General features: G+C 42.5%; 1 protein-coding gene across 1 annotated transcript in view; it reads right to left on the reverse strand.

Moving 5' to 3' along the window:
- Positions 1-23098, reverse strand: part of LOC132777231 (sucrase-isomaltase, intestinal-like) — a 183243-nt gene that overhangs the window by 53680 nt on the left and 106465 nt on the right. Inside the window, exons 13-16 of the mRNA XM_067468804.1 lie at positions 21194-21311; positions 6537-6705; positions 4049-4165; positions 248-396 (exon numbers count right to left, since the gene is read on the reverse strand). Of these exons, the coding sequence (XP_067324905.1) occupies positions 248-396; positions 4049-4165; positions 6537-6705; positions 21194-21311 (553 nt within the window). The remainder of the gene's footprint in view (positions 1-247; positions 397-4048; positions 4166-6536; positions 6706-21193; positions 21312-23098) is intronic.

A 23098-nucleotide genomic window follows, 5' to 3' on the forward strand; every position in this document is an offset into this window, starting at 1 on the left:
TAACAGTGACTTTTTTTGCATTTCTTATGGTTCTAGGAGCCTCATATACAGTACATAAATATACATTGTGACATACACATTTTTAAATTAAAGTCAGAATGAACATGATGATCAGCTAGTAACAATAGAGAAGGGGAAATGCTGCTAATAGAGAGGAGTGGGGCATGGTCAAAAAAGGTTGAAAACCACTGGTATAAATGCACCCAGAGACAAGAGAGACAGAAAGAAACAAAAATAGTTAACTTACTCATGCATTAGCCCTCGGGCCACAGTATTTCCAAAGGCATGGGCTTCAAAGAACAAGGTGTATAAGTAAGGCAGAAGAGAGTATCTAATCTGGAGAGCTGTTCGAGCAATTGTAGCAAACTCAATCCCAAATGCTCCAGGGTCTTGTTCCTGTTATAAAAAAAAACCCACAGCAGTTTGGTTTAATATTCAGGCATATCCACTTATTTATATTTATGTAATCAAACCTACCGTATTTCCTCACATAATAGTCACACTCCCCCTCCATTTTTTGGGGGGGGGGGGAGGGAAGGAGTGCAACCATTATGTGATGAAATACAGTATATTGCCCTCTGCTCTTCTCCTGAAATATTAGGGAAAGATAATGATTTGAGGATTCATAATCCATTAAATATGACTTTTATTCAATTAACTGCCTGGCCTTTAACCAGCTAAATGGCAATTGAGCCAATAAAGATGCTTTTCTGACGATCCTAAAATGGAAAAAAGAAGCTTTTATATGCTCGGTTTCAAACTATAATTTATGACTTAAATGGTTTATGTTCGTCTATGTCTGATGTTTTATAGTTTATTGGTTTGAATCCACTGTTGTATGCTATTTCAATCATGTGATATATTTTATACTAGTCATCCCCTGCTGCGCATTGCTATGGCCCAGTCTGTGTATATGTGTCTTGTGTGTGTATATATTTGTGCATATGTGTATATATGTGTCTTTGTGTATATATGTGGTTTTGCACATGTGTTGTAATTTTTTTGTTGGTTTTTTTGGCTTTTTAAAGTCTCTTCTGCTCAGTTTTTCAGTGTTTTTGTGAGTGACTAGTTTTTAACTTTGTCTGTATTTTAAATACATTATAACTGTATCCACAATGCACTTCTGATATGATAAATAAATACATAAATAGGAGAGAATGCTGCTGGAATGTCTTTGCCTTACAGCCTGAAAAACTCACAGCAACCCAGTAATTCTGGCCATGAAAGCCTTTAACAATACAGTAACAATAATTTCATTCCTGACCCGTCCCTCCTTGTGTCTAAAGGTAGGTTAGAGCATAACTAAAACACATTATATATAAAACTAGCTGTCCCCTGCCACACATTGCTGTGGCCCAGTCTGTGTATATGTGTTTGGTGTGTGTATGTATGTGTATATATGTGGTTTTGCACATGCGTTGTAATTTTTTTTGGCTTTTTAAGTCCCCTTTGATGTGTTTTTCAGTGTTTTCATGAGTGATGGTCACGTGTTGCCCTGATATGTGTACTGTGTCCAAATTTGGTTTCAATTCGTCCAGTGGTTTTTGAGTTATGTTAATCCCACAAATGAACATTACAATTTTATTTATATAGATTTTGGGAGGCACTGAATTTTGCCATTTATTTTGTTGTGAACTGGTTTGAGTCCCCCACCCCAGGGGTTGAGAAAAGCAGTATATAAATGAAATAAATAAGGAAAGGAGGGAGGGAGAGGGGGGAGAGGGAGAGAGAGAGAGAGAGAGAGAGAGAGAGAGAGAGAAGGAAAGAAAGAAAGAAAGAAAGAAAGAAAGAAAGAAAGAAAGAAGGAAGGAAGGAAGGAAATTGCTACGGTGGAAGACGGGATAGACCCAGACTGGAAAGCTTTCAGATCATCCCTATTCATCTATGACAGACTTTTAATGAAAAACAAAAGCATGCATATCATTTTAATTACATTTATGAAGAAGGTAAAGGTTTTATCCTCTTCATTTTATCTTTTAAACTGGTGATTCCTGTTTTTAAGGGGTTGGGTAGTGGGAGAGGGCAGGTGACCCATGATTTGAGCAACTGGAACTCTAGATATTATTTGGCCCACAATTCCACGATCTCTAGCCAAAACACTCAATGATTGAAGATTATGGGAGTTGAATTTTAGAAACCTCTGCCCACCTCTGTCTTAAAAAAATATTATAGCATGAGCTTTTGTTGACTATAGCCCACTTCAGAGCAAATAGATTTATTTACCTTATTTATACCCTGCCTTTCTCAACTTCATAGGGGACTCAAGACGGCTTACATATATAGGCAACAATTTGATGACATGTAAAACATATATAATTAAATAAACATATATATTAAAACAATAATTAAAAACATATCAAACCTTGTTAAAATCATGTTATCCAAAATCAGATTCCATAATTCTCTAGTGGGTTACTAACTGAACGCTTGATCCCACATCCATGTTTTTAGTATTTTCTTGAAAGCCAGGAGGAAAGGGGCTGATCTGACCTCATTAGGGACACAGTTCCATAGTCAAGGGGCCACCACTGCGAAGGCCCTGTCTCTCGTCCACACCAGTTGCACTTGTGAAGGGGGTGAGACCGAGAGCAGGCCTCCCCAGACAATCTTACCTTGCTAGCTGGCTCAGTTGCACCCATATCTTGGGAAGTCAGACTTGGCCACGGTGGTCCATGCTCTCATCACATCTAGGTTACATTACTGCAATGCCCTCTATGTGGGGTTGACTTTGAAGACTGCTCGGAAGCTTCAAATAGTCCAGCGAGGGGCAGCCAGGTTAATAACTGGAGTGGTGTACAGGGAGCACACAACTCCCATGTTACACCAGCTCCACTGGCTGCCAGTTTACTACCGGGCACAATTCAAAGTGCTGGCTTTGGCCTATAAAGCCCTAAACAGCCCCGGCCCAATTTACCTGTCCAAAAGCATCTCCTCCTATGAACCACTGCAGAGATTAAAATCTTCTGGGGAGGCCCTGCTCTCGGTCCCACCACCATTACAGGTGCGTTTGGCGGTGACGAGAGACAGAGCTTTCTTAGTAATCGCCCCTCGGCTATGGAACTCCCTTCCTAATGAGATCAGGTCAGCCCCCTCCCTCTTGTCCTTTAGAAGGATGATAAAAACATGGCTGTGGGACTGAGCCTTTGGGAGTGTGCAATGAGACAGCGATAGGAACCCTTAGTATGCCAACCAAATGCGATATGGTTGTTGAGAAAGTTTTAACTAGTGGATTTTAATGTCAAGATAAGTGATTTTAATGCTTTTGTATGTGTATGGTCTAATATGTTTTAGCATTGAATGTTTGCCGTTTATATGTTGTGCTCCACCTTGAGTCTCCTTCGGGGTGAGAAGGGCGGAATATAAATGCTTTAAATAATAAATAATAATAGAGGGAGATACATTCTTAGGTAATACGTTTGGATAGATGTGCATGAATTATAAACGAGAGCTGTGCGAATCTGTTCTGTTCTTTTTTTGTTTTGAATTTTGGGTGCTCCCACCATCCGGGAGATTAGGAAGGTGGCCATTCAGATCCATAATTAAGAACCCTGAGTTTCATTTCTGTTTCGGGAAGAATGTTCCTGAAAACAGAACGGGAAGGGGGACGGAGGGCAGGGGGTGGGACCTGAAATTTGAAACAAAAACAGAATGAAAACAATGCATTATGTGCCATTTCACACACCTAGTATAAACCCCAGATTGATTTATTTCTATGGACGTGTTTATTTTTTGAGTATAATGAAGTATTTGCCCCTCAAGGCTTGTGCCTTGCCAGATAAACTGAAAGTTTCAAAAGTTTAAGATGCTAAATATTCAATATATTCATTAAAAATACTTCCCCGTAGTAAAAATACTACTTAACCAATCCTCACCTTTTTCAAAACAGACATAGTTGTAAAAGGCTGGGACCAGAAAATTTGTATCAAGGCCAAAAGCTGACTTTACACAACTTTTACACAAAAGTTGACTTTACACAACTTGTAAAGTCAACATCTTCCAATCGTATTTGAGGATCAGACGATTGCATTTCCAAAGCCTTCCTCCTTACCTTCTGACCAAGTGCGTTGTGGTTCCTGGCTAAGGGATAAAATGCACCAAGCTGTGTCCAGCGCAGGCAGAGTTCAAAATCGGTATCAAAGTGAAAGCCGCAAATATCAGCACCAACCTGAAAAAAGGAACTAGAGCTGGTGATCTTATTCATATATGAATTCCTTCATGAGTCAGGATAGTAGCAAAGATCTCTCTCGTCTCTTTCCTCTGAATCCCACCCATCTCCATTGGTCATTCCCTTTCAAATGTCCCAAATTCATTTGGGGAGTTACCCAACTTGCAGAATAGTCTGGAAGTTCCCTCGCTACTTCACGGTTTGCTTTTAATTTAAAATATATATCGTGGTATTTTAGCTGTCTCACGTTTTTTTGCCGCCGCCGCTCTCCAAGGCGCTTTCTCTTCTCAGTCCTCCCTCCCTCCTTCCAGCCTTGAAGGGCCTGTCTTTCCTTTCCCTTACTTTGTTTTAAGTTTATAAAGACTTAAGATAGTGTATAACTACTAAAATAATGTATTAAAATAAATGTAGCGTCCCTACATCGTGGTTTTTCACATTGCGGGAAGTCCTGGAATGTAACCCCCACAATAAGTGAGGGAACACTGTAATATCAAGTACAAATCTTATCATTTCCTAGAAAATCTTACTGAAATGCTAAATAAGTTTGTTTCTAGGCAACAACTGTAATTATCTTTCTCAATCCACATTAGCATAAGAAGGGTAATAGTGTATTAGTCTAAGATTTGATGTTTCACCATTCCAGGGCTATGGACACATTTCCGTTTGCTAAGGTTTCTTCCTTGCTTCTCTCACAAGCTAGAGAATACAGATTTGGATAGAAACATTTCAGTCTCTGACTTCCATAATTATGAAAGTAAAAGGTAAAAGTTTCCCCTTGACATTAAGTCTAGTTGAGTCTGATTCTGCTCATCTCCATTCCTAAACCGAAGCTGGTATCATCCGTAGACACCTCCTAGGTCATGTGACTGCATGGAGCACTGTTACCTTCCTTCCAAAGCGGTATCTATTGATCTACTCATATTTGCATGTTTTTGAAGTGCTAGAAGCTGGGGCTAACAACAGGAGCTCACCCTGTCCCGTGGATTCAATCTGCTGACCTTCTGGTCAGCAAGTTCTGCAGCTTAGAGGTTTAACCCGCTGCACTAACGCAGGCCCCTTATTACAAATTAGGTTTTCATTATTTGTAATCACCTTTTCATATTTAAAGTTTGAAATTCCTTCTCTTTTATTTTTTTTATTATTTGGGGTTTTATTGCATCTTTTGACTTCAATGTACTTTGCAATTTTAAGAATGAAGAATCCTATCAAAATTTTCTAAAATAAGAAATAAGATTTTCTTTTATTTGATAACTGCTGCAAGAATTGTTTTGGCCAAATTATGGAAATCTTTTGCAATGCCCACTCTGAAACAGTGGATTTTGAAAGGAATGGACATCATGAATATGGACATAAAAGGTAAAGGTAAAGGTTGTCCCCTGACATTAAGTCTGACTCTGGGGTGTGGTGCTCATCTCCATTTCTAAGCCGAAGAGCCGGCGTTGTCCATAGACACCTCCAAGGTCATGTGGCCGGCATGACTGCATGGAGCGCCGTTACCTTCCCGCCGAAGCGGTACCTATTGATTTACATTTGCATGTTTTTGAACTGCTAGGTTGGCAGAAGCTAGGGCTGACAGCGGAAGCTCACGCCGCTCCCCAGAATCGAACCTGCGACCTTTCGGTCAACAAGCTCATCAGCTCAGTGCTTTAACCCACTGCGCCACCGGGGGCTCCGAATATGGACATACTTACACAAAAAATGTCATACAATAATGTAAAAATATATAGAACGGACTGGGAAAAATTTTTGGAATTCCTGCAAAAGAAATTTCTGTCCGCAAGATATGAATGAAACTCAAAGGACCAAACACCAAGAAATCGACGACAAAAGGAAATTAGGGCACAGGAAAAAAGATGAATTCACAATCTGGGGAGACCTGGAAGTACTTCATTCACTTTCTTTCTTTCTTTCTTTCTTTCTTTCTTTCTTTCTTTCTTGTTTTTTACCCCCCCTTCCTTTCCCCGGCTCTCCCCCCTTTTTCTCTCTCCCCTTCTCCCTCTTTTTTTCTTTCTTTTTCTTTTCCTTTTCACTCTCCCCTTCTACCTTCACTTTTTTTTTTGCAGAAAATGCCTAATTTCCTACTTTTCTCAACCAAATTGTTCCCACACATTCTATGTAAAAATGATTCTACTGACTTATATAATCATCATTTATAATACTATATTTTCATTTTTAACCCCCCCCCTTTTTGTCTTCTTTAAATTTTGTTTCTTTTGTTTGTTTTTTGTTTGTTTTCTTTTCTTTTTTCTCCTTTTCTTTATGGAACTAATATTTTATTCTCAATATAAATAATTCAAGAAAAATAATTTCATTTTTTTTCTAAAATAAATAAATAAAACACACCCAATAACACACTCTCGGAATAACTTACTTGTGGAATTCCAAAAAGGTTGAACTCCAAAATTCCAATGATAGACAAGTGCATATCTTCCCAGAGGGCATGGTTGTCTCCTAGCCAATGGGCTGCATATTTTCCATTTCCAACAAACGTAGAGCGACTCAAGACAAATGGTCTTTTCCCTGTGGCTTGCTGAACAGCCCTAGGAGTGGGGAGAAATGCATCCGTCTTAATCAAATCTGGTTTTTACAAAGCCATTTTCACCCTTTAGCTTGAAAATTGGAAATAAAACCTAAATGGAGACTAAACTTCAAATAAAACTTTGAAATATCCTTCAGTTGTTTCTAGTTTAATTGTCCTTTGACTCTCAATTTCCTCTCTCGGAACTGCATAGTGGTTTCGTCTCAATAAAGATTTCTTTACCAGATGAATACTCCACTTCTCTTTCCAACTTCAAAGAATATATACTTGCTTGCATTTGCAGAAAGATCAAATAATTTTTGATACTGTGACTTGCTGAACAGCAGCAACAACAAAACCTCAAGGATACTGGACAGAGCTATTTTGAATCTATGCATTTTTATCCTTAGGTGTGATATTTATCCTTAGGTGTGATTTTATTTGTGTCCATTTCTGAGCACAATTCAAAGTGCTGGTCTAGGCCTATAAAGCCCTGTATGGCTCCAGCCCAGCTTACTTGTCCGAATGTATCTCCCTCTACATTTTGCCTCTTAGTTTAAGATCCACCGGGGAGGCCCTGCTCTCCGTCCCACCAGCCTCGCAAACGCGTCTGGCGGGGACAAGGGACAGGGCCTTCTTGGTGGTGAACCCCGCTTGTGGAATTCACTCCCCAGTGAGATTAGATCAGTGCCCTCCCTCCTTTCCTTTAGGAAAAAAAATGAAATCGTGGTTTTGAAACCAGGCTTTTGGCTAGCAGGCACAACGGCACTTTGGACATTGAACTGGACCACATGATTGTTATGATAATGGAAATGGCTATATGACTGTATAATTAATGTTGCTGTTTTTAATGTTTTATTGTTGTTATATTGTGATATTGCAGCATCGAATTGTTGTCAGTGTTAGCCGCTCTGAGTCTCCCCTCGGGGGTTGAGAAAAGCGATGTTGGGACTCAGCCTGTGTTTGAGCCTGAATCTGTGATTGTGTTTCCCTTTTCTAATGTTTCTGGGTCTGACTTGGGTAGTGAACCTGATGTGATCAATGAGGATGAGGTGCAAAATGGAAAAACTTTGGACAATAAGGTTACTGCAGACTCTGATCGAGAAGGGTCAGGGGAAAGGCTAAGTTCTCATGAGAAAGCTCCTGTCACAGCCAGGGAAGAAAGTTTACTCCCTTCTCCAAGCTTGAGTTTGCAAGGTAGTTTCACACCTGCTGCAGCCAGGGCCGTAGCCAGAAAAAAAATTCGGGGAGGGTTGAAAATTTCAGGGGGAGGGGGAGTTTTGAAAATTGGGGGGGGGTTTGAAAATTTTGGGGAGGGGGTTGAAACCTGCCTCTTAGCTCATGCTGAAGCAAAGAGCACAGCAGGGGCAGAGCAGCCTTCAATAGCCTGCAGCTCCGCCCCTGTCAACCACCCCCAACAAGTCTGGTCTCCTTCATGAGGGCCTTCAAATCTAACCCCCCCCCCCCCCAACTTGGTTGCTTCGCTACATCGGCTATTGCTGCAAGTAATTACAGTGTGAATAAATTGTCGATATTTGCTTGAGATAGTGCTTGCAGTTCTGGAAGGACTCTTAATTTTTTGTGTCTCATAGACTTAGCAGCATGGGGATTTTGTTAACCAGTTAAAATTCATGAGTAAGCCAGGTTTATTTTCGGGGGGGGGGGGGTTGAACCCCTAAACCCCCCCTCGCTACAGGCCTGGCTGCAGCTAATGAGGAGATAGATAAGATCAGTTGCTGTCTGGAAATTAGCCAGAACAGTCGAGAGGCCCAATGTTTACGCAGGTCAGAAAGAATTCGGCAGTTAAGGCCAAAAACTGGGGGGAGTAGGAACCAGTTTTTGGGACTTAAATTGAGCTCTTAGAGGATTTCCTTTAGACCAGGCATCATTTGGAATCTAGCTCAAGTCTCCTGGATATTCCTGTTCATGTGGCCTCGTCTGTAAGGATTCTTGGTTTTCAAGTGGATTAGCAGTTCATGGTTTTATTCTAAGGGCTTTTTGGCTATTCATTGCATTTGGACTATTTCTGCAAGCTTTGGGACATTGTTATTATTCCTTTTTTTGGGCACTGCTTATGTTGCTGCTTATTTGACTTTTTGCTTTCGGACTTCTACTTATTTTTATAATCATCTCTTTTATTGGCTTCAATTCTACAAATAAAAAGGACTCTTCCTTCATTCAAGGTGTGGTGTAATTAATGATTAGAGGGTCCTGCTCCTGTCCTAGGATGCAACAAGCGGGTAGAAATGTTGTAAATCAATAAATAAATTTTATTTAACCAAATAGATTGCATTAATAACTAACAGTTTCGGAATTTGGAGGACTTCATACACCTGGCTTCTGTTGAATTTGTTGGAAGATTTGAAGACTGTAAGTTTTTTCGAACTGCCAGCTCCGGGGCATAACTAATGGATTTTCCTGATTAGATTGATTGAACTTCTTTGAAGTCTATTCATGAATTCTTGCTCTTAAATAACATAACTTGAATATTTTTGTTAAAAATATATGAAAGCAGCATAGCAGTCATATAGGTGCCCATATTATAACTGCAATATACATGAACAATTCGTGAATGTATTTGAGTTTCAAATCCAGAATGCTTCGGGTTCTACAAAAAAGGATTTTTATTTTTCCAGCTCTTTCTGCTCTTCCCTTCCATCTCATGAGAAGCCTCTCGTGTTGCCAGTTCATCTCCACTTGTGCTATGAAACTCTGCTGGAAGTAGCTCTAAATCATGGATGGAAGATGGCGGGCTACGTGAACCAAATGGAAAAGAACTGGCATATGCCACTGATTTTAAACCTATCTGATGGGGTCGTTGGAGAGCTTTTGTTCATAAGGTCACTATAGGTTGAAGCAAACTTGACAGCTCTGTCTCTCTCCCTCATCTGTTGATTGATGGCATCACTTCCAACAGACTAATTGAACCATTTCCATTTAGCTGGTTTATTATAAATATTGATTTTATTTTCTCTCCTCCTTTCCTCCCTCCCTCCCTCTGTCTTTCCCTTTCATGCTCTGTTGTCTCTCCTTTCCTATCTAGTAAACTGTTATAGGGACCCCCCTTTGCTAAAAGGTGGTATATATCTATATATCTTCTATCATATATAAATTAAATATTACATTAATTAATTATTGATTAATTATAATTAATAATTAAATATAGTCAATGTTTGCATGTATGTGGGTATGTATGTGTGTATGTGACAGCTTTCTGGTTGATTCCCACTTCCACAGGCCACTGCAACCTCCACGAATCACTGACCTGGACCAAACTTGGCACACATATCCTCCATGAGCCACTTTATGTCCTGTTGTGAATTGGGGGAGGATAGACCATGGATGAATAAAGTTATTATTATTATTATTATTATTATTATTATTATTAATGGATTTGCAGTACTTTCAATTGCTTTGGCTGCCAAAGACCACGGCGAGCCCATCAGGACCAAACTTGGCACACAGAACCCCCATGACCCACTCTACATCCGATTTGAAGGAGGCTGGACCATGGATAATAGGACTTGCATTACCTTCACTCATTCGTGAGACCACTGAGACCAGCATGAATGACAGACCTGGACCAAACTTGACACACATAACTCCCATGACCCACCTCATGCTCTGGTGAAGTTTGGGGGAGGATAGACCACAGACGATGGGATTTTCAGTACTATTCGCTTCCCACAGAACACTACAGCCCCCACAAATCTCAGACCTGGACCAAACTTGCCACACAGACCCCCCCATGACCCACTTTACATCCTGGTGTGGTTTGGAGGCTGACAGACCATGCAGGATGGGGTTTGCAGTACCTTCACTCAGTTCTAGAGACCACTGCGACCACACCAATGACTGATCAAGACCAAAATTGGCACACAGAGACCTCAAGACCCACTCTACATCCTGGTACACTTTGTGCGATGATGGACCACAGATGATGGGACTTTCAGTACCTTCACTCATTTCCAGAGACTATTACAACCCTCACCAATGACAGATCAGGACCAAACCTGGCACATAGAGCCCCCAAGACCCACTTTGGTGCAGTTTGGAGGAGGATGGATCATGGAAACTTGCATATGGGAGCTGTAGTTCACCTGCACCCACTGAACCCAGCCGACACTGGATCTAAACTAAACTTGGAGCACAGACAAACAATGCCTTTCTCAATTTGCCTGGGCACTGCCAGGTCCCCAGGCTAGTATGCAATAAATATATTCATAAAGTGATCTTTTTTTTTTTAAGCACTCTATATATTTTAGTGTAGAAGGGCCCTAGAGATTTCTGGAGAAGTGCTCTCCCAGTTTGAAAAATTGTGTTTGTAAAATTCACAATTTCCTCATGCTCCTACATTTTTAATAACATATTAATTAATTAATTAATTTAAAGCATTTATATTCCGCCCTTCTCACCCCACTGGGGACGGGGTGGAGCACAACATATATATGGCAAACATTCAATGCCAGAACATAAAATAAACTATAAAAATAGATAAACACTAAAATCGGTTATCTTCACTTTGAAATCAATTGTTTATATGTTTCAGACCAGCAACATATAATGTAGTACCTTCTCACACTATATGTACATGTATGTACATATAGGCACACACATCCTTTTGCAAAAATGTTGAAAGAATTTTCTTTGCTATAGGGACATCATGTTAACCAAGTACTATTATCTAGTGGGCTCCCACTTTTAGATGCATTTTTGTCCAACCTTTTGTGTTTTCAGAAGATTTCCCACAAACTTCCAGATTTCTATTTATTTATCTAAACAAAGACTTTGCGTACGTGTGTAACTGTTCCCCTTCTGAGCGGGAAGAGAATCACCAGGAGATGCTTTTGTGCAATAGGTTTCGCACAGAGCCAGAATGACATCCACAGGAGAGAAAAGACCAAAATTGACCTTTCCTTGCCGGCTTAGTTCTGTACAACAGCACAGTAGGCATGCTGGTCTCCTATTTAAACCAGGCTTCCTCCTGGGCAGCAAAATGTTTGGTTACAACCCACCTAGAGGAAGAGCTCAAAAGTGGAATTGGAGACCTCCTGGGAATCTTCTGATGTTATGAAGCACTTAGCTTGCCATGATAAGAGAAGAAGAAAAAAGAAATCCCAATTTGGGCTTGACTGCTCTTTGTTAAAAAAGAATTCCAGCTGATTTCCACTCTACATGGCAGTCTATTTGCAATAAAACAACTCACCTGTACCTTCCTTTAAATCTTGCTGGGTTATCTGCATGCTTAGCAATTAGAACTGAAAAGTCACAGGACAAGCTGTTCGGGAGTCATCCTTTTGATATTTCAAAGTTTCTTTTGTTGTTGTTGTTCATTCGTTCAGTTGTTTCTGACTCTTTGTGAGCTCCTGGACCAGCCCATGCCAGAACTCCCTGTCGGCTGTCACTACTCCCAGCTCCTTCAGAGTCAATCCAGTCACTTCAAGGATTCCATCCATCCATCTTGTTCTTGGTTGACCCCTCTTCCTTTCCCCTTCCATTTTCCCCAGCATAATTGTCTTCTCTAAGCTTTCTTGTCTCCTCATGATGTGGCCAAAGTACTTCAACTTTGTTTCTAATATCCTTCCCTCCAATGAGCAGTCGGGCTTTATTTCCTGAAGTATGGACTGGTTGGATCTTCTCGTGGTCCACGGGACTCTCAGAACTTTCCTCCAGCACCACAGTTCAAAAACATCTATTTATTATTTATTTCGGGCACTTCTACCCCGCCCTTCTCAACCCCCAAAGGGGGACTCAGGGCGGCTTACAACCGGCACAATTTGATGCCAACAATTCAACAGATAAATTACATAACAGTAATAACCACAATAATTAAAACAATCAATTAAAACAATAACAATTAAAAGCCAATCTAGTGGCCAACGTTCACCGAGTTCTAATATCCATAAGTCCATTCAGCATTACCATAGTCCATTCCAATTTCTGGTCGTCATTACCTTGTCAGTCTGCCAGATTACCCGAAGGCCTGGTCCCATATCCATGTTTTCAGCTTCCTTCTGAAGGGGAGGAGGGATGTTGATGACCGAATTTCCCCAGGGAGTGAATTCCACAAGCGAGGGGCCACCCCCGAGAAGGCCCTGTCACTCATCCCCACCAGCCTAACTTGTGATAGAGGTGGGCCGAGAGCAGGGCCTCCCCCGAAGATCTTAAACTCCGAGGTGGGACATAGAAGGAGATACGTTCGGACAGGTACACTGGGCCGGAGCCGTATAGGGTTTTGTAGGTCAAAACAAGCACTTTGAATTGTGCTCGGAACTGAATCGGCAGCCAGTGGAGCTGACATAACAGAGGAGTGGTATGCTCCCTGTATCTATCTTCCTTCGCTCAGCCTTCCCTATGATCCAGCTCTCACATCTGTAGGTGACTATGGGGAATACCATTGCTTTAACTATGCGGATCTTCATTGCCAATGTAATGTCTCTACTCTTCACTATTTTATCAAGATTGGACATTGCTCTCCTCCCAAGAAGTAATCGTCTCCTGATTTCCTGTCTCTGAGACTTTGGAGTGATAATTCTTGGCCTTTGGAGTGACGAACCGCCTTCAGTTTGTCTTGAGCTGCAACTAATATCCTGGATTCAAATCCAACTTTTCTATGAATCTAGGAAGTCTTGATGACACTTATCTTTTAAGCAATCTAAGACTAATATTAATTACAGATGTCACTGGATCAGAGCAGTCCAGTATCAAGTGGCCATCCCATCCTCCGAAATAAGGAGATTGACAACAATAACTTGGGTTCAAATTGGGCAATTTTTATTAAAATTACCTATTTAACGTTTTCTATTCTAACTAGGGTGTGTCTTGAACTTGGTGAGGGGCAAAGCCAAGGTAGCATCCATAGCTGGACTACTCCCTGGCAACTTGGGTGACACACCTGGGTCCCCTGTAAATTTACAACTGAGCAACCTCTAAGGAAACCTGGAGAAGCCTCCCCCAAAGTTATTGAGGCCAGATTCTCACCAATTTAATTTCACCTCACCCCGTCCAAGTGATTGGCAGGTGAGTGTTTTAGCTACAGGCCTTCACCCTGAAGGGGGTGCCTTGGGTGTATGCTGAATATCCGATCTTCCTCTCTATTTACGCTAACCTATTTAAATGCCACACCATCCCAGCTAGCCCCTAAAAAACAGTATAGGGTAGGCGAAAAACCTTCTTAGAACATAGGAGAGGTAAAATTTCCTACCAGGTCCTAGCCCGCAACCTTGGATATACTGCCAAATGGGTGGGCATGGTGGGTCGCCAAAAGGGCTCAGAATGAGCCAAGGGGGCTGAGCTACGGACCCACAAGAACACTGGAAGACAATCCTCCTCGGAAAACGAGGGATCGCCTAAGTAAGTATGGGCATAGTCCAGCTCTGTCCCCTATTCTGGATGGTTCCATGGATCCAACCATTCTCCCTCGGGGGGGGGGGGGAGGGAGGGGAGGCAAATTTCTCTCCATCCCTACTGCACAGGGATGGAAAGCTCCTTATTTGAGAATCTGTGAATCAGCCAGAATTTGTGGTAGCACAGCAGGTTGAACTGTTGAACTGTTGAGTCTGCTGACCTAAAGGCTGGAAGTCCAAAGCATGGGTTGGGGTGAGCTCCCGCTGTTAGCCCTAGCTCCTGTCAACCTAGCAGTTTGAAAACATGTGAATGTGAGTAGATTAATAGATATCGCTTCTGCGGGAAGGTAAGCCCCATGTAGCCATACCTGCAACACAACAGGAGGTGTCTATGGACAACAGGCTCCTCGGCTTGGAAATGGAACATGAGTACCTCCTCATGGCCAAAGTTGAGCATTGACTCCAGAAAGCCGGAGATGAAAGGGGAGGCCTTTACCTTTGTTCTGTGTATTTGTATGTGACTGCTATTCACTGTATTAAGGCACTGAATGTTTGTCTATCTGTGTATGTTGTAATCCACTCTTGGGTCCCTTCGGGGAGATAGAGTGGAATATAAATAAAGTGTTATTTATTTATTTATTTATGACATTTCTACCCTGCCTTTCTCACCCCAGAGGGGACTCAATGTATTATTATTGTTATTACCGGGATTGTGTGCAGCTGAGTGTTAGCTGCATTAAGATCACTCTGACCAGAAGGTCATGAGTTCGAAGCCAGCCTGGGTTGGAGTGGGTTTCCAACCAATTGTGTAGCCTTTTGTTGACCTTTGCAACCCGAAAGACAGTTGCATCTGTCAAGTAGGAAAATTAGGTACCACCTTAAAGTGTGGGGAGGCTAAATTAACTGATTTATGAGGCCATAAAGAAGACTCCAACAAAGCATTCCAGCGGGGAAGCATGCGGGGAATGCGGAAGTGCTTCAACAGCGTCGCAAATGGATGGTGAAAGCAACAGCTCTCCTGGTGGCCAGAAAAAGTTAAATAGCCTCTGTGTATGTCTGTATGTCAAAATTGGCATTGAATGTTTGCCAAATATGTGTACACTGTAATCTGCCCTGAGTCCCCTGCGGGGTGAGAAGGGCGGAATATAAAAGCTGTAAATATGCATCACCGAGACCTGGCTGGACGAGCTGGGGGGAGTAAATCTCACTCAGTTGTGTCCACCAGGTTTCGGAGTGCATCAGCAGGCCAGACAAGGGGGGCGGGGAGGAGGGGTCGCAGTAGTCTTTCGGCAATCCATCGCCGTGATCAGATGCGCTGTCCCGCAGGCTTCTGGGTTTGAGTGCGTCCACTTGAAAGTGGGGTGCCGTGACAGTGTGGGGTTCCTGCTGGTGTACCGCCCACCCCGCGACCCAGTAGTTTCCCTGTCTGAGCTAGCGGAGGTGGTCTCTAATTCGGCATTGGTCTCCCAGCGCCTGGTGGTGCTGGGAGACTTTAACATCCACGCCGAGACCACCCTATCTGGTGCAGCTCAGGACTTTATGGCCACCATGACGACCATAGGACTGTCACAAATAATATCTGGTCCCACTCATCAAGCTGGACATACTCTTGACCTTGTTTTCGTGGCGGACAACGAAATGATTAGAGTGGAAGATCAAAACATCCTTCCGGTGTCATGGTCTGATCACTATCTGATCACCTTTAGACTTGCTGCGACTCTTAACCTCCGCAGGGGTGGAGGACAGATTAAAATGGTCCGCCCCAGGAGACTGATGGATCCGGATGGATTCCTGAGGAACCTTGGGGTTCTTCCTGCCTTGGAGCCTGGCGATTCCATCGACGCCTTGGTGACTCTCTATAATGGGGAGATGTCCAGGGCGTTAGATGTGATCGCACCCAAACGCCCCACCTCGTTGCGTCGTGACAGGCCATCTCCCTGGTTCACCGGGGAGCTGACTGTGATGAAGCATACGAGAAGGGGGCTAGAGCGCAAATGGAGGAAATCTCGGGTCGTGTCTGATCGAGCACGGGCTAAAGCCTCTCTTAAGGCATACTCCGTGGCTATACGGGTGGCCAGGAAATCATTCACGACCACTCGTATAGCGTCTGCAGCAAATAGACCGTCGGAGCTGTTTTGGGTCGTGGGGGAACTCCTCCACCCACCTGTGGTGGAGGAGCTCACTGATGACCCAGCAGCTCGGTGTCGCGATTTCGCACACCATTTTGCAGGTAAAGTCGCTCAGATACACCTTGAGCTCGACTCCAATTCCATCGCAGTGCCAGGAGAGGTGACGGAGGCATCTGCTTGCCCAATTTTGTGGGATTCTTTTAGGCTTGTTCTCCCTGAAACCGTAGAGGGGGTTCTTGGGGCTGTGAGGGCGACCACCTCACCTCTAGACCCATGCCCATCTTGGCTCATTAAATCAGCCAGGGAGGGGTTGGTTGACTGGTTTGTATTGATTATCAATGCATCGTTGGAGCAAGGGATTTTTCCATCTGGTCTGAAACAGGCTGTGGTTCGTCCACTCCTCAAAAAGGCTTCCCTTGACTCCACGGTGCTGAATAACTACAGGCCAGTCTCCAACCTCCCTTTCTTGGGTAAGGTGCTGGAGCGGGTGGTCGCCTCGCAGCTCCAGAGCTTCCTAGACGATACCAACTACTTAGATCGGTCACAGTCTGGCTTCAGGCCTGGTCATGGTACCGAGACAGCCTTGGTCGCCTTGGTGGATGACCTCCGCAGAGAGCTGGACAGGGGGAGTGTGACCCTGCTGGTTCTCCTGGACATCTCAGCGGCTTTCGATACCATCGATCATGGTATCCTTCTGGGTCGTCTCTCTGGGATGGGCCTTGGGGGCACGGTTTTGTCGTGGCTCCGGTCCTTCCTGGAGGGACGGACCCAGATGGTGAAGCTGGGAGACGCCTGCTCGGACCCCTGGCCTTTGACCTGTGGGGTCCCGCAAGGCTCCATTCTGTCGCCCATGCTTTTCAACATCTACATGAAACCGCTGGGAGAGGTCATCCGGAGTTTTGGAGTTGGGTGCCATCTTTATGCGGATGACGCGCAACTCTACTACTCTTTTCCACCTAATTCCAAGGAGGCTTCTCGGGTGCTGGACGAGTGCCTGGCCGCTGTGTCGATCTGGATGAGGAAGAGCAAGCTGAAGATCAATCCCGACAAGACAGAGGTCCTCCTGGTCGATCGTAAACCAGACCGGGGTATAGGGTGGCAACCTGTGTTGGACGGGGTTACACTCCCCCTGAAGCCACAGGTCCGCAGTTTGGGTGTCCTCCTGGATTCTTCGCTTACACTTGAGGCTCAGGTGTCGGCGGTATCCGGGAGGGCCTTTGCACAATTGAGACTTGTGCGCCAACTGCGACCATACCTCGTGAAGGCTGATCTGGCCGGGGTGGTCCACGCCTTGGTCACCTCTAGAATGGATTACTGCAATGCGCTCTATGTGGGGCTGCCCTTGAAGACAGCTCGGAAACTTCAATTGGTCCAGCGGGCAGCAGCTAGGATGCTAACTGGAGCTCATTATCAGGAGAGGTCAACCCTCCTGTTCAAGGAGCTCCACTGGCTGCCATTTATTTTCCGAGCCCAATTCAAGGTGCAGGTGCTCACCTACAAAGCCCTGAACGGTTTGGGACCACCCTACCTGCGTGACCGCATCTCCATCTACGAACCCACACGCTCACTCCGGTCATCTGGGGAGGCCCTGCTCGTGATCCCACCTACGTCGCAAGCGCGCTTGGTGGGGACACGGGACAGGGCCTTCTCTGTGGCGGCCCCCCGACTTTGGAATGCCCTTCCAAAAGAGCTCCGTCAGGCCCCTACTCTAGCAGTTTTCAGAAGGAACCTAAAAACTTGGCTGTTCCGATGTGCCTTCGCAGATTAGGAATCCCCATCCCAAGTCCTAGATGCACTTTAGCACAACTATTGTTGCTGCACACCGCACTTTTAATCTTACGTTCCTCCTGCCATCTCAGCACTTTTAACCCTGTACCCCATTGCGCTGGCCGAACCAGTTTTAATAGTGTCTTGATGTATTGTCATTGTGGTTATTTTGCTTAACTGTTTGATTTGCTTTGTTTATTGTTGTGTTATGTTTTCTATTGTATTGTATTTGAGGCTTCGGCCTGTGTAAGCCGCATCGAGTCCTTCGGGAGATGCTAGCGGGGTACAAATAAAGTTAATAATAATAATAATAATAATAAATAATAATAATTATAATTATTATTACATCAACTGAGATAGTATATGCAGTTATTTTTTGTCAACCTTTAATTTCCATAAACATTTGGCTTTAACAGACAATGTATTCCTTTTATATGGTTAAAAACTCAGTGGTTTTTCAGAAAAGTTCCAGGTAAATGTGGGATTCCATAGACGTTTATTATTATATCTAATAAACAGAACTATAATGGTGGACAAGACACCTTAAAAGATGAGTCGCTTAGCATTCCATCGTCTCTTGCAATAGCTTCAGGCAAACATTTCATATGCTGCTCAGCTATTTCCAGTGGTGAACAGCTGGAGAGCAAGCATAGAAGGGATAATGGATATGTTTGGAAAATGAGAACTGAAGGAAGGGAATTTATTGGAATGGAAGAGATGTGGAGGAGAGAGATAAGACCTGCCTATCACAAACTTTATTCTGAGGGCGGAAAAGTTGCCCAACCAAGTATGTTGTGGTTCTCTTAATGCAGTATCTGTATTTATATCGCCCCTATTTCCAATTTTGCGACTAAAGGCAGCTCACAACAGTTTAAATACACAGCTCATAAAAGTTGAAAAGCAATTAAATCATTATGATGCTTTCATGGCATCTCTATTATAATCAAGGGAGCTGAAAATTGCTTCACTTTGGCTGCCTTGTGCTTTACCTAAAAGTCTCGAAACTGAAATGAAAAGTTGATGTCATCACCTTAAAACTTAACCATCCATGCTTAAGAAAGGAACTTAAAAAAAAAACAGTTATCTCAGTACTACTTTTCAATATATACATTAAATCATGATTTGTGTTATAAAATCTGAAATGCATGAATTATATTTAATCATAATTCATCAGATATTTTTATCCAATCTTACTTACTTACTTACTTAGGCGATCCCTCATTGAACGAGTAGGATAGTCTTCCAGGATCAGTATTCTTGTGGATCCGTAGGTGGCTGTGGAGCCCTATTCTTGACCTGCATCTTCCCCCGCAGTGAGGGCACTGGTTTCCAGGTGGAAGGCAGTCCTGGTCGGGGTTGGCTTGACGCGCCTTCCTCTTGGCACGTTTCTCTCTTTCACCCTCCATTCATGCCTCTTCAAATTCTGCAGCACTGCTGGTCACAGCTGACCTCCAGCTGGAGCGCTCAAGGACCAGGGCTTCCCAGTTCTCAGTGTCTATGCCAGAGTTTTTAAGGTTGGCTTTAATCCCATCTTTAAATCTCTTTTCCTGTCCACCAACATTCCATTTTCCATTGTTGAGTTTGGAGTAGAGCAACCTTTTTGGGACACTTTGGTCGGGCATCCGGGCAATGTAGCCGGTCTAGAGGAGTTGATGGTGGAGGACCATCGCTTCAATGCTGGTGGTCTTTGTTTCTTTCAGCACGCTGGCATTTGTCCAGTTGTCTTCCCAAGAGATCTGCAGGATTTTCCAGAGGCAGCGCTGAAGGAATCATTCCAGGAGTTGCATGTGACGTCTATAGACAGTCCACGTTTTGCAGGCATATAGCAGGGTTGGGAGGACAATAGCTTTATAAACAAGCACCTTGGTATCCCTACGGATGTCCCAGTCCTCAAACACTCTCTGCTTCATTTGGAAAAATGCTGCACTCGCAGAGTTCAGGCAGTGTTGTATTTCGGTGTCGATGTTGACTTTGGTGGAGACGTGGCTGCCAAGGTAGCGGAAATGGTCATCATTTTCTAATATTACACCATTAAGCTATATCACTGGCATTGGAGAGGGATTGGCTGGTGTCTGCTGGAACAGCACTTTGGTTTTCTCGATGTTCAATGACAGGCCAAGCTTCTCGTATGCTTCTGCGAAAGTATTTAGAGTGGCTTGTAGATCTTCTTCTGAATGCGCACAGACGACATTGTCATCAGTTCTATAACTCCAGTATGTTTGGAGTTTTATCAAATCACGCACAAACAAACTAGATGTTTACTTTTCCAAACATATGTTGTGAGGACATTTCCACTCCAGTTTATCTGTGGTAGGAAGTCTTAGTAGCAACGTCAGACACAGAACTTATGATCTTGTTCTTGTTTAAAATTTGGCAGTTAGCAAGCAACAATAATTCAAATTGTGCACTTAAAACGATGAGAAAGAATACTAAGAGATGCTAAATGAAGAATGATTCCTAAGTTGAAGCCATGCCATGGACTGTGGTGCAGCTGGCTGGGAGTCAGCTGGATTAAGATCACTACTGAGTTCGAAGCCAGGCCAGGTCGAAGTGGGCTTCCAACCAATTTGCATAGCTTGTTGTCGACCTTTGCAGCCCAAAAGACAGTCACATCTGTCAAGTAGGAAATTTAGGTACCAATTATGTAACTAATTTACAAGGCCATAAAAATCCCCAGCAAGCATGCAAAGAATGTGGAAGTACTTCATGAGTGTCACAAATGGATGGTGAAGCGACAGCTCCCCTCGTGGCCAGAATACCGTCATGAAAAAGTTGGATTGTTAAATAGCTTCTGAGTGTCAGTCTATATATGTTGTGTGTCTATGGCATTGAATGTTTGCCATGTATATGTACATTGTAATCCGCCCTGAGTCTCCTACGGGGTGAGAAGGGTGGAATATAAATACTGTAAATACATAAATTGTGAAACCAGGACTTCTTACACTCCAATAAATGTACATAAGAACAACATTATCCATAGGGTTGTTGTAGGTTTTTCGGGCTACACAGCCATGTTCTAGAAGCATTCTCTCCTGACATTTTGCCTGCATCAATGGCAAGCATCCTCACAGGTTATGAGGTCACACACAGACTTCATAACCTCCGAGGATGTTTGCCATAGATGCAGGCAAAACGTCAGGAGAGAATGCTTCTAGAACATGGCCATATAGCCTGAAAAACCTACAACCGAGTGATTCCAGCCATGAAAGCCTTCGACAATACATTGAACATTATCCATTCTTTTAAAAAGGAGATTCATCAAATGTACCTGAAAGTAGGTGGTGCTTCTGCCCATCCAAACAAGGAATGTGTGTCGTAGTGCCTTCCCAGATAGGTTGAAGAATCTGGACATAATGTGCTATGAAACAGGGACGAATCAGAAATCCCTGCAAATGGAATTGTAAAAAGAGGAAGGAAAAGAAAAAATGGTTCATCTACTCACATGTGCATTCCATATAAAATATGCTGTTCATAGGACATAAACATTCTGGGTTGCCTAAGAAATGTGGTTATTTAAATATACCTTGATTTTTCCTGCTTGTCGAGTAATAAGTTATTTAGATTGCAATCTAACACAGATTATTCATGATTTATGTGTAAATTCAGTGCTCTCGAACAGGCACATACATATCAAACTAGTCCAGGTGATCACTACTGGTAGCTGCCAAAATCCGGAGCAAGCGGGGGGGGGGGGGGGAGCAAAAATAGCACAGCTATCCTATACTTATACATGTCTGCCAATATTTTTATTTAAATGTACAACTGGTTATAAACACTCCCTTAACACTTGACAGATTGGTTTATCACAAGGGAGTCCCTCAGTTCTCTGTAACTCTAGCACGTTTCGGATGCAAGTCCTCACTGTAGTTCCCACGCTGTAGTCTTTTTTAGTCTTTGCTATAGCTTCTATCTTGATTTTATTTTCTATTCTTTCTAGCCATTGTTTCATTATATTTATTTTTTTATATACCAGTCATATTATCAAGTGGTCTAAACTGAACTAAGCAACCTAACAAAAGCACTATACAAAATATTTGTTCACAAAATTTGTACACAAAATATTTGTACACACATATTTGTATACAAAATATTTGTGGAACTGCATTTTTTGAATAAGGACATTGCCGCAAGTCTGAAATTCGGTATTGGGAAACCAGTTTTCCTGTAATACATGATGACTATAGACTAGACAACTATCTTGGAAGAACAGGAATCCTTGTTGTGGAAACACACATATTGAGTGGCAAAAATTTTGAAAGCAAATTATTTGCATTTGGAATACATCCATTCATCATCTGTTTCTACATAATTTTCACTGGCAGTTCAGTTGCAGTTGGGAGAAAAAGCTTCTGCATTCAGTTAGAAAGCAAAGCAATACTTCAAGTGATACCTAATTACTGTCCAAATAAGTTATGTAGCATAAAAACTGAAAAGCTAGTAAGAATTATTTCAAATATTGTTATTTTAAATATCCCATAATGATCTTCACTCTGCTCCTGGGCTGCTTATTTATTAGGCCTGGGTAACAACGGAAAAATTTGTTTCTAAAATCGATTCGTTTTTTGGGGGTTTTTGCGTTTTGTTATTTAAAATAATTACAAAATTTTCCTTTTAAAAAGTTCGATATTTACAAAATTTCGTAAATGTGAAAAAATTAGAAAACATTAACGAATCGATTTCCGAAACAATAACGAATCGATTCGTTACTGGCGGACGCGACCGCGAAATATGCTAAAAAACCTCCAAAAACTTCTGAAGCTTCCCTCTCCCTCTGTTGTTGACAGTTGGTGTGATATTATAATTTTTTTTCACTAATTAAACAAAAAACAACCATAAAACTTGCCCCAGACATGCGAAAATAATAACGAAACGACCTCAAAACAATAACGAAACGAATACAATAACGAAATACGAAACATTTACAAAACTATTTAAAAATTCGTTTTTTAAAAAATTGCTCCAGAATGGTTCGTTATCGTTTTGTAATTAAAAAATTAACAAATTATTAACGAATTACGAATTAACGAAACGAAACCGCCCAGCCCTATTATTTATATAACCATACACAATTTCCAACTCTGCTTTGTGTGAGTTATCCAAAAATATGTTTTGGTTATAATATCACATACATTTGTTTTCTTCTATTACTATACCAAAGGGTTGTTAAACATGA

The sequence above is a fragment of the Anolis sagrei genome, chromosome 5 (genome assembly GCF_037176765.1).
Source record: "Anolis sagrei isolate rAnoSag1 chromosome 5, rAnoSag1.mat, whole genome shotgun sequence".
Taxonomy (NCBI): Eukaryota; Metazoa; Chordata; class Lepidosauria; order Squamata; family Dactyloidae; genus Anolis; species Anolis sagrei.